Genomic DNA, 12,560 nt, shown 5'->3' with positions numbered 1-12,560 from the left:
GGATTTTCCTTAATTCTGGTAGCATTAGGAAAGGCATAGCAGTGAAAACCACTTTTCCTGCATCTTCACTGAAGTTAGCATCTGGAACAAACATAGCCTAACTTTTAGGTCTTTTGTTCAGAAACTAGAAAATTTCATTTCTAAAAAGCCTTGAACGGGTTGAATTAAATTTATACATGCACATATAAATCAACTTTAAATGCAACTTTGAAACTTCAAATTGTTTTGTTTTCTTGTGCAACAACATGAAGCCAGACACTATAAATTAAGTCTGTTACAGTGACTATGCCTCTCAAATGTTTTAATTTTAGTTTTGGAGATTTGGACTTTAAAGTGACGGATGTTGAACTCATCAGAACTAATGCATTAGAGTAATGCAACGTTGAAAGATTTCTCATATGTCAGAGAAAGAAGAGTAGCTTCTAAGACTATGTATTAGGTTTACACAGTTAGGTTTTGTTAGAGGTGGGGCTGCAGAGGTGGCCTGTGAGATCAGGGGCTGCCTCCTTGTCAGACACAGCTAGTTCCAGCTGGCTCCAAATAGACTTACCACTTGGCAAAGCTGGGCCCATCAACAACACTGGTGGTGCCTCTGTCAATAACATATTTAAGAAAGTGTAAAAACTACTGCACAGTAGCTGTGTGAGAGGAATGAGAAAAGTGAGAAATAAACAGTTCTGCAGGCTCCAAGGCCACTGAAGGAAAAGGGGAAGGAGGTGTTCCAGGTGCCAAAGAAGAGATTCCCCTGCTGCCCATGAAGACCATAATGAAGTAGGTTGTCCCCCTGCAGCCCACGGAGGACCACACCAGAGCAGATATCCACACTGCAGCCCATGGAGGACCCCACGCCGTAGCATATGGATGTGCCTTGAAGGAAGCTGCAGCCTGTGGAGATCCCATGCAGGACCAGGTTTTTTGGCAGGAATAGCAGCCCATGGGGGACTTACAGTGGAGCAGCCCATTCCTGAAGGACTGTACCCCATGGAAAGGACCCATGCCATAGCAGTTCTTGAAGAGCTGCAACCTGTGGGGAAGACCCATACTGGAACATCTTGATAAGGACTGTATTCTGTGGGAGGGACCCCACAGCAAAGCAGGAGAACAATGTGAGGAGGAAGAAGCAGCAGGGACAAAGTGTTATGAACTGACTGCAACCCCTATTCCTCAATACTCTGTGCCACTCAGGGGATTGGGGGGAAGAAGGTAGAAGAGTCAGGAACAAAGGACTGAAGTTGAGCCTGGAAAGAAGCATGGAGGGGGGAAAGCGTCTTAGTCTTGTCCTTGTTTATCACTATCTACTCTATTTTTAGTTGACCATAAATTAAATTAATTTTCCCAAAGTTGAGTCTGTTTTGTCCGTGACAGTAACCGGTGAGCAATCTCCCTGTCTTTATCTCAAGCTGCAAGATGTTTGTTCTCATTTTCTCCCCCTGCCCTGTAGAGGAGGGGAATTGAGAGAGTAGCTTGGTGGGCAGCTGGCAGACAAGAAAGGTTAACCCACCACAACTAGAAAGAGAAAAAAATGAACTATTAGGTGTCATATTTTCACTGGTTTGCAATATAAAATTAATTTTATGCATGGTAACTACTGAAATAAGTTATTCTTTCCCCTCCAAATGTCCAGATTTCAAATTCCCCATACTATTTTCGAAAGACAGCGTTTTACATTTTCTGCCCTAAAATGCTATTCAGTATTTTCCCAACACTGTTCAATGATTTTAGTCCCCCTTTTCCACTTCTCTGAACATCTATTTTCTCTAATTATGTTTGTCTACAAAACATTACTAGAGAAAGACACCTTCAAGGAGAGCAGCATTTCAACAGAAGAATCCCTCCACACATAGTCCGTCAGCAGTGAAGTGAACTGCATGCTACTACTTCAGCAAGAACCTCAATGTGTGCTAGTACCACTGTTGCAGGCAGGCAATCACAAATGTCAGTCTTCTGTTGAGAAAAAGTCAAAGTCCCTCTACTTAATGGAGTGTGTTTCCTTGATTTTAATGGTGAAATCTAAATATAGATATCTATCTCCAGGACCAGATAGACATTTGGAATTATAATCTGCAACCATGACATCAAAAAGCCCCAAATGCTGGAAACCAACTCTTCAGAACCCTCTGAATTATCCCCACTTAGGTACCTTCATACACGGTGCGCTCCACTCTTTTTAGTGTCCGACATTATGCCAGATTATACCTGCTTAATGCAAAAGATTCTGTCAATTCATTTAACTCAAAAAAGCAATGTGTTCGCATTTACTGCAAGACCGGGGCTGCTTGGGGAACGTGTGTAACAATTCTTTAAATTTGATTTAGATCCTTTTATTATTCTCCCTTAAGTTGTTGGCTCTGTCCAGCAGCTGATTTGGCTTGCCTGAGTTCTACTCCAGTTACTTGCTTTACATCAAGCTACATTCACCTTCTTTGTTTACCTGTTACAGGTTATAACTATGCACATGGTGTCTTCTGCCAGCCTTAGGATGTCAAATTCTGAAGCCTATAAATCTGTCCTCTGACTTTTAACACTTGTGCTAATTTACATGCAAGAGCAGAAATGCAATTTTAAACTGTCCAACAATGTTTTTGTTAAGAATCTCCTGTATTGTTTTTTTTTTAAAAAAAAAAAAAAAGAGAGAGAGAGAGAGAGAAAGGCTGCCTAAGATAACTACTAGTTTTTGAATAATAAAAATGAACTGGCAGAATTGGATTTGGGATTTCAACTTTTATAAAGGTGTTACAACAGGTGCATGAAAGTTATATTTTATTTCTGATTTGGTCATGAGGCTCTGAGGAGTACCACAGCCATGCTTGTCAGTCAGCATTGTAAATTGTCTTAGGCCTAACATTTGCATGTTAGTTATCTGCCTCTGTTGCCACATGACATTGCCCTCCCTCTACCTCATAGCCTCTTTTATCTCTGGGTAGCAATGCTGTTAAAGGGATAGCATTATGCTGATCAGCTGCATAACATCAACTGGTCAAGTCAACTCTCATAACAGCAAGAGTACTTAGAATCCAAAAATCGCAATGTTGCCTTTACCACTGATCAGAACTTAAGTAAAAACAAGAGTTGATGCAAGAATTATCAATAACTTCTCCTAACTATGATAATACTAAAGGTAACAGACTGAGGATCTCTGGGAAATAAAACTGTTCTGATACCAGGTCTCCCAAAAAGTTGTAGTCTTGAACCTGTTTCTTAAAACACAATTTTAAAAATGTTGTAACATAATTAAGTAAATAAATTTAAAAGTTATTAGTCTACCGCTACATCTTTGAGAAGGAAAATCTCTACTTGTCATAAAAAAGAATATATACTTGAAGCATATCTGTTGTAGCTTAAAAAGAAATCTGTTCTGCTTTTGCTTTAAGTTTTGATTATTTAAAATTAAGTTCTCTAGAATTCTTTGCTGAGGTACTAGGAAAGCAGTTATACAGTACTCCTCAATACTGAAGGATACACAGACGTGATGGAGAGCTGCTGTAAATTAAACCAGACGTAGGTAACTCCAACCAGCTAAAGGCTATCAGATTAGCTAGTCTTTCTCCCCATCCCTACTTCCTCCTCCTTTTTCTCTTAACCAATTCACATTTCATTAAAAAAGGCAACATCGGACAAAGACAAACAAACAAAAAAACCACTATGCAAAGGAGACTTGAAAAATTTTTCACGTAACAGTTTCCACTCCAACACTTCCAGCACCAGGCAAACAACTTCACAAAAAAGCATGAGGAACCAGCTGAAGCAGATACTTAGAATCCAAGCAATTTCAACTCTGCAGAATTTCAGCCAAAGGTTTGCAACATCACTGTGGTCACATCTGCAATGTCAGAGTTCCTCACACCTCTAGTAATACCCTCCATTAAAAGTACGGCTCTCTGACCCAATAGCTACAGCACACACGCATGCTGAGGCCTCACTTCAGCAAAAACCCCTCATTGGCCTATCTTTAAACATGTTAAAGCAGACCCATTTAATCTTAAATACAGGCTCCAAGTTCACAAATGAAAACAGAGGTGAGTTGTGTTCAGATCTTGTATGGTACAAATTGTGTTACTGCCACTTGGAAAAAGATAACCCACATAGCCAATTAGCCAATGAAGAGACACACTATATTAAGATCCATTTGAAGACCAATCAATTAGCAAGACACCAGCAATACATTCCAGATTTTTACTTCCTCCATGGTCAGTCAATAATTAAGTACTGGACAATTTTAAAGAAACTGTATCATATTTGTGCATCTCAACTTGTTCTGTGCTTTTAGAAGAGATATGGCAACAGTTGAATTTTGAACCTCTTTACCACACTATTCAGGTTGAGATCTGGTTTAAAAAAAAAAAAAAAAACAAACTAAAAAACACAACATCAAAATCCAAAACTTTGTTACACTTTTGAAATCTAGAAACAAACTGTTAGTATATTTCAGATTTTTTTATATAAACGATTTGATAAAAATTGGCTTCAGAAGATGTTTTTTAGTCCCTCAAACTATATATGGATTAATAAGAAGTGTCGCACATGAATAAGTCATGCTGCTCACTTTAACGAAAGTCAATATATCTACTGCAGTCTACAAGGATTTACTGGAACTAGCATACAAAATATACTGGCCTGATTTTATCCCTATTACAACCACAATGAAATCAATTTAAGAAATAGTTTCAATGAAGCAAAAACCCCTCTACAAGGCCTAAAGAGTACATGTGAAACTTCAAAAACCTGTTCATGCATATCTTGACTTACACTCACTATATACCCTTGCTCTGCCTACATCTGTCATTATATAGCATCAAATTTATGACAACATACTTTCAAAATCAGTGCCTGCATGAATGCTCACTCCTTGTATTTTGATTTTTTTTTGTAGGTATCAAGTAACATGATTATCTAAGAGGGAGCTGCAATGAAATATTATTCGTGTCCTCCATCCACCTCATGAAGTTTGTATATCTTCATTATCCAATATTGGCCATAAGCTATCATATGTCAATGACTATACCATTCAAATCTATGCATCCCAGATTAACTGGTTTATCTTTTGGAGTGGAAGAGTGGAGTGTAGGAAATAACTTATTTGGCATGAAAACACTCAAAACCCTGAAAGATATAGCTGAATATAGAAAACAACAACCTTGCTCCAAAACTGAGTAAGTAAAATGCAATCTAGAAATTAATACATATTTTATTTATATTCATTAAGGGGAGCTATGCAATAGCCTGTTACAATACTCATGAGTAATGCAGTTACCTTAAATCATAAAACCACAGTATTTTCACATATATACTGTTGCCACATCTAATGTACTGCAGGGTATTCACAATAAATGTCAATGAAATAAATACTTCATGGCAAGCAAGAAATACCAATGTTCCAATTTTTCTCTTTACATTCTTCAGATAAGCTCTGGGAATAAAAATAACTGGATCAAACGAGAGGGAAACCCCCAGAAGAACATACATTCATATCAAACTGATTAGACAAGAAGCTTTTCACACCAATGCTGCATGGTTATTGAAGATTACTATCATGACAAAATACTGACTTCATCCAAAAGAAAAAAAACCCAACCAAACTACACACAAAATAAAGGTTTTGCACTTGTAATCTTCAAACAAGTTAATGACTATTTTCCTTGTCCTTGCTAATATTGTGGTATGATTTAAAACACAGGTATCTGAACATGCTAATATTCAGCTACCACAGCAGTAGTTACCTATCAAACCGTTGACAGATTATTCACCCCTCAATTAATAATCATTCATTTGATGACATATATCAACATGTAGGCACATGTAGCAAAAACCTGTTAGAAAAGCCAGAGCTCAGATTTCTGTGCTTTCTATGTTTTAGGCGTCAGCTGCACTGAGATAAGCACTGACCTTTCTTCTTGATTCACAATGGGAGAATACTCTGCTTACAAGCTTACTACTGTGAAGCCTTGTTAGTGTGAAGAATCACAGAAACATGTGTAAGCAGGCAGATAGGATTCAATACCTTTCTCAACATTTGAAATGTGATATTTCCAACAGTTCATCAGTTCTTGTCATTTCCCCAGAAGTGTAAACAACTCAAGTTTAAGATTTCACCAACAAGGATAAAATACTCCGCAGGAAAGGAGGGTAATACTCCATGAACTAGTTGATAAAAGAGCTTTTCTCAGGTTTCATCTCTAAAGGATTTTACTATGCCATCTAGGATTCTAATGTAATAAAGGCAATTTATCTTTGTAATGAGACTATTTCTATCCAAAGAGACTTCAGGTGGCTGTACCACAATAAATTTTTTCTGTGCATCTTGAAGTCAGTGTGACTGTGATCACAAATTACTCAACTAGTGCAAAGAATGGCAGACTTGCATTGTGCAAACCCATCCACATTCTTTTGCATCCCTGTAAATGCAGCTACTTCCCTGTTGTGATTGTACGGTACTCTGTAACAATGGGTTTCACCTAATAAGCTATTCAGAAAACTCTTACACAGTATGCAGGTCATCTCAACCCATTTCCTTGCTGTTAGAAGTAACATGAAAAATGCTTTCAAACATCATCTGAGACAGGAATACTTAGAAGCACCTTAAATTCTCATAAAATATTCACTAGAGCTATGCACAGTATCGGTTCTATTGTGGTCCCAAACACTTAGTTAAGTCATGTACTACTGCTGCAGGAATAGATGTCTTGAAGGAAATCTCCTCTACCTATTGAATATTTTCAAAGTCCCATGCATGAAGAAAAAGAAAAAGAAGGACAGGGGGGAAATCACAGGTAGAACTAAAAAAAGCTCTTTTCTTTTAGCAGTTCTAGAACTACATTATAATCACCGTGAGATAAATGCTCTAACCTCCATCTGCACCATCCCAATCTTTCTCCTCCCACATCAGTGCTGAATTTGCAGGAATAGAAGAATGAATAAGCTGAGAACATTAAAAAATATTTCCAGTTAGGAAGAGACTTGTATGTGTTTGGAAACAGTACTGACATCCCAGTTACCTCAGTTTTGACCAGTCTGGGACCTCTAAGTAGCTCCTTTCTCTACCATTTGGGAAATGCTATGCCCAATTACTAGAGCAACACTTTTCTTCTGGAGTCCAAGCTGGTAGAGAGGTAGCCTAACAGAGCACCTAGACAGAGGTCTAGAAAGAAAAAAAAAAAAAAAGGGGTGGGGAGGGGGGGAAATAGAAGCTGGCTTACGTGCTCCAGTTTGTCTTTCCTCCTCAGCCAGACACTGGCACTGTAGTCCTGCTGCTTGACAGTGCTGTAGAAGTTCGCACCTACTCTGCTGAGGCTTGGGGAAGGCTCTCTGGGTCTGCTCTTCAGCCTCATCTGCTCGAAGCCCTCATGGGGGGATGAGGAGAGCCAGTCATGCCTGACTTCCATCTTGACATGACAAGGCAAAGTCCAAGGAAAAAAATCAGAAGAAATCAAGAAATTAAGAGGCACTAGACAAAGACGGTCCAAAAAAGAACAGGATGGGGGAAGAAGAAAGAGAAGGAAAGCAAAAACACCCCAAAATACAGAAAATGGGAAGAGAAAAGGGGAAAAAGGAGAAACGACAAGGTAGAAGGAGTGGAGGGAGAAGGCAAGGCTGCAGGTGCGATAGAGGAGCGGGCTGAGAGAGATGAAAGGGCACTCGGGAAAGAAAGCGCTCCAAGATGCCGCTGCTTGTTGCCCTCTCTGCCAGCAAGCTGCAGTCCAGGACCGGCGCAGCGGGAAGCAGCTGCCTGCGGCTCTGCCCGGGACGGAGGCGAGGGAAGGCGCGGCCCCGCGCAGGGGCGGCCGGGCGGGGCTGCTGCCTCCAGCCCGCCTGCAGGTTGGCGCAGTGGAGGGGCCGCCGCCCGCCCGGGGATGGAGCCGGCTCCTCCTCCGCCGTCCCCCGCCGCGGCAGCCACCTTCGGGGAAGCAGAAAGCAGCGCGGAGGAGCCCCGCTTTCGCCTCTAGGAAGGCAGCTGCCACCTCCTCCTCCTGCTCCCTCCCCGCCTCCCGGGGGGCAGGAGGCTCCCCGCGCCCCCGGGGAAGTTCACTCTCCCCCCGTCCCGGCGGACACCAACTCGCTCCCCGGACACCCCCGGCGTTCGGTTGCCACTCCCTCTCCTGGACGCCTTTGTCCGACCTCCCCATCCCGGGGCCTCCTGGGGCGCCGCCGCCCTCCCCTGCCCAGGGCGGGGTGCGCCCCTCACCGCCGCCCGGGCCCCGCCGCGGTGAGAGGGAGGTGCGGGGCTGGGGGCGCTGGGGCCCCCGCGCCGGCCTCTCCCCGCACCACCTCTCTGTCCCCCGCGTTGCCTCCCTCCCTGGGCAGGGGCTCTCGGTGCTCAGAAGTGTAACCTGGCCGAGGTGCCAGTCCTTTCCCCGGGGCAGCCAGGAGCGCACCTCCCGGAGCCGGGCACAGGGCGAGCAGGAGCCCCGGGCCCGCCTCCGGCTGCAGGTCCAGCTCCAGGTGCTGCCTGGAAGCCCTCATTCCCCCCGCAGCGGCTGAGCCAGCGCCGGATCTCAGAAATCCCATCGCTTCTATAGTCCTGGCTGGACAACATCTTTGGAGTGCGCACACCCGTGGATACCCGACACCCTAGGTTTTGTCTCATAAAATAAAAGACGTTTAGGGGTGGTTTCTGTAGCCCACTGACACCTCTTTTAGTAGAAGTTGGGATGTGTCGCTATTTAGCTCAAACTTGTTTCAGCAGAAAAAAAGGACTTTCCTTTTTCACAGTATGAAAAGCCACCTCGCTAATTGCCCACACGCTCTGCAAAGCTATATTAGGCACAGACAAGAAAACTTTCTCACATAACATCAAGAAATAATTATTTGAGCTTAGAACAGCATTTCAGTTTCTAGTGAATATTTGCTGGCAGACAATCTGTAGTTTGCCAGAGAACTAAACTGATGTAGTTATTGAGATAAAGTGATATTGAACTAAAAGTCTACACTTGAACCCAGTTAACTGAAAATAGCCTTTGAATGGTAAACCAGTTTATTCAGACGAGTTGGTGAGAATGTTGTAGAAGAGCTCTCTACTAACCACTTGATCTGGAGTGAACTCTACTTCTGCCTGATCAAAAGGTAGATTTAAAATATCCTTATCATTGGGCTCAAGGTGTATTACTGCAAAATATCATTCAGAAAACAGACAGATAATGAAGTTTTTCCTTTCAAAGTTCTAAGGATAAAGGCAAAACTCACATCACTTCATAATTAAGGATTATTATTAATAGGCAATACTTCATGAAATACTGGAAAAATAAACTGAACTGTAGAAGGGGTTTGGTAGGAACATAAACTACAGCATTTTCCTTTAAAACAAAAAAGCAATTTCATAATACTTACCTAAATACTACAAAAAAAAAAAGCATAACAAAATAACAACAAGAGCCATCAACATTGTATACAAATAATTTTTACTCACCAGTATAAAGGACTTGGAGCTTTCTTTCTAAAAGCTTTCTCTCCAATTTCTTCAGCTAGTAGAGTAGATCCGGGCATTTCCAAGATTGTCAATACACTCTCATAACACCTGGAGCAAAAATTAAGACCATGTGACTCTACTGCCTGCAGGACACACCTGAAAGCACTGAGATTTAATGTATGGCAATCACAGCTGCAGTAGTTTTAAGCTCTCACAGATTAACATGACTAAAAGCCTGCTGAAATGAACTTTAGCTGCAGATGCCCATTTACGAATTGTATATGCTCATAGATTCACCTGCTACAAAAGAACGGGAATTTATGCAAACATTCAGTCAAAAAAAAAAAGCTTCTGAGTTTCTTCCAATATACCATCAGGGTGATGTTCTTAGATAAAGTTTCCATGTGCTGTAAATAAGGACAGCCTGCTTTATGCTGGTTTTGCATAAGAAGTTTCACAATATTTCTTTACCAGTATATAAAGCACTTCAATCTTTTCTTTATTCCTCTGGCTTTCTTGTTTATGCTGCTTGTAAATATTTTTCTAAAAAAAAGTTTTTAGCAGCACTCTGCAGTTGCCCCCTGCTTTCCTCCATGTCCCTTAATACTATGACAGACCAGAATAGTGTGGGCAGCAGGACTAGGGAAGTAATTGTCCCCCTGTACTCAGCACTGGTGAGGCCACACCTCGAATACTGTGTCCAGTTCTGGGCCCCTCACTTCAAGAAAGACATTGAGGTGCTGGAGCAAGTCCAGAGGAAGGCAACAAAGCTGGTGAAGAGTCTAGAGGGTATGTCCTATGACGAATCACAGAATCACAGAATCAACCAGGTTGGAAGAGACCTCGGGGATCATCGAGTCCAACCGTTGCCCTGACACCACCCTGTCGACTAGACCATGGCACTAAGTGCCATGTCCAGTCTTTTCTTAAACACATCCAGAGATGGTGACTCCACCACCTCCCTGAGCGGCCCATTCCAATGTCTAATAACCCTTTCTGAAAAGAAATTCTTCCTAATGTCCAACCTGAACCTCCCCTGGCAAAGCTTGAGGCTGTGTCCTCTTGTCCTATCGCTAGCTGCCCGGGAGAAGAGGCCGACTCCCACTTCACTACAACCTCCCTTCAGGTAGTTGTAGAGAATGATAAGGTCACCTCTGAGCCTCCTCTTCTCCAGGCTAAACAACCCCAGCTCCCTCAGCCATTCCTCGTAGGTCAGACCCTCCAGACTCTTCACCAGCTTGGTCGCCCTCCTCTGGACTCCCTCCAACACCTCAACATCTTTCTTGAAGTGTAGGGCCCAGAACTGAACACAGTACTCGAGGTGCGGCCTCACCAGTGCCGAGTACAGAAGGAAGATCACTTCCCTAGACCGGCTGGCTACACTATTCCTAATAGAGGCCAGGATGCCATTGGCCTTCTTGGCCACCTGGGCATACTGCTGGCTCATGTTTAGCCGGCTGTCGATCAGCACCCCCAGGTCTCTTTCCACTGGGCCGCTTTCTAACCACTCTTCCTCCAGCCTGTAGCGCTGCATGGGGTTGTTGTGGCCGAAGTGTAAGACCCGGCACTTGTTCTTGTTGAACCTCATGCCGTTGGTCTCAGCCCATCTATCTAACCTGTCCAGATCCCTCTGTAGGGCCTTCCTACCCTCCAGCAGATCGACACTCCCACCCAGCTTGGTGTCATCTGCAAATTTGCTGAGGGTGCACTCAATCCCTACGTCTAGATCATCTATAAAGATATTGAACAGCACCGGCCCCAGAACTGAGCCCTGGGGAACACCGCTAGTGACCGGCCGCCAGTTGGACTTTGCCCCATTCACCACCACTCTCTGGGCTCGGCCATTCAGCCTTTTTTTAACCCATCGAAGAGTCCACCCATCCAAGCCCCGTGCAGCCAGTTTGTCTAGGAGGATGCTGTGGGAGACAGTGTCGAACGCCTTACTGAAGTCTAGATAGACTACATCCACAGCCCTGCCCTCATCTACTAAGCAGGTCACTGGGAGTGGCTGTGGGAACTGGGATTGTTTAGCCTGGAGAAAAGGAGGCTGAGGGGAGACCTTATTGCTCTCTACAACTACCTGGAAGGAGGTTGTAGCGGGGTGGAAGTCGGCCTCTTCTCCCAGGCAACTAGCAACAGCACTAGAGGACATATAGCCTCAAGCTGCACCAAGGGAGGTTCAGGTTAGACATTAGGAAAAATTTCTTCACAGAAAGGGTTATTAGGCATTGGAATGGGCTACCCAGGGGGTGGTGGAGTCACCATCCCTGGAGGTGTTTAAGAAAAGACTAGATGTGGCACTTAGTGCCATGGTCTAGTTGACACAGCGGTGTTAGGTCAAAGGTTGGACTTGATGATCCCAGAGGTCTCTTCCAATCTAGTTGATTCTGTGAATCAATGTGCCACTGTACTTTAGTACAATACATTGCCCCATTCTTCCATATATGTTGTGTTTGGATTTTTTTTTAATGTAGACTTAGCTTTTTTGCAGAGTTAGTTTATCTTACCTTCCCTAGCTACACTACCAGCAGCCTTCTCAACTGCCAGATAAACTTCTTTTTGCCTGTCCAGAAGAGTCACAAAATGGAGTGCTGAAGTTGCTTTTAACCCCTAGGCTGTAAAGTGGGTTTGCTCATCTTTCTAAACACCTTCTTGTTTGGCACCTAGGTGTGCTGTATGTGCCTTTCTACTACTACAGCTGCCAACATTAATATTACCCCAGTCCTATTCTCATTAGGAATTACAGAGAAAAGGAGAAAAAGAAGCCCAGAACAAGTTTATTAAAATCATACAAGCAAGTTATGCTTACAAAGCCTTTGTTGCTTCCTAACCCCAAGTAGGAAAGAAGATTTTGAGTGGAAAAATGGAGTCTAATGACTCTAAATTTTTATGTTTTCATTAGAATTTTGCTCAGGCAAAGTAACAAGCTAAGAACACAACATCAGTCCTCAGTGAATACATGGCCATTCATCTAATTTGAAAAGAGTTAAAAGAGCTGTTTCCCAGATTTTCTCTTCCAGTTTATTTCCAGTTTGGACCTATGCAAAAAACCCAAGTTTGTTCAAACCACAACCACAAGCATATCAACGAGCTTAATTCAGAGATAATTCAACTCATTAAAATGCAATCAGTTCTGTAGTAGGTCATCAATTCCAATTGG

General features: G+C 42.9%; 1 protein-coding gene across 1 annotated transcript in view; it reads right to left on the bottom strand.

Annotated features, from left to right (window-relative positions):
- PLD5 (phospholipase D family member 5) overlaps nucleotides 1-7,379 on the bottom strand; it is a 208,913-nt gene extending 201,534 nt beyond the window's left edge. Inside the window, exon 1 of the mRNA XM_068410724.1 lies at nucleotides 7,194-7,379. Within this exon, the coding sequence (XP_068266825.1) occupies nucleotides 7,194-7,379 (186 nt within the window). The remainder of the gene's footprint in view (nucleotides 1-7,193) is intronic.
- Between the last annotated feature and the right edge of the window lie 5,181 nt (nucleotides 7,380-12,560).

The sequence above is a fragment of the Nyctibius grandis genome, chromosome 1, assembly GCF_013368605.1.
Source record: "Nyctibius grandis isolate bNycGra1 chromosome 1, bNycGra1.pri, whole genome shotgun sequence".
Taxonomy (NCBI): domain Eukaryota; kingdom Metazoa; phylum Chordata; class Aves; order Nyctibiiformes; family Nyctibiidae; genus Nyctibius; species Nyctibius grandis.
This window is presented reverse-complemented; position numbering and strand designations above follow the sequence as displayed.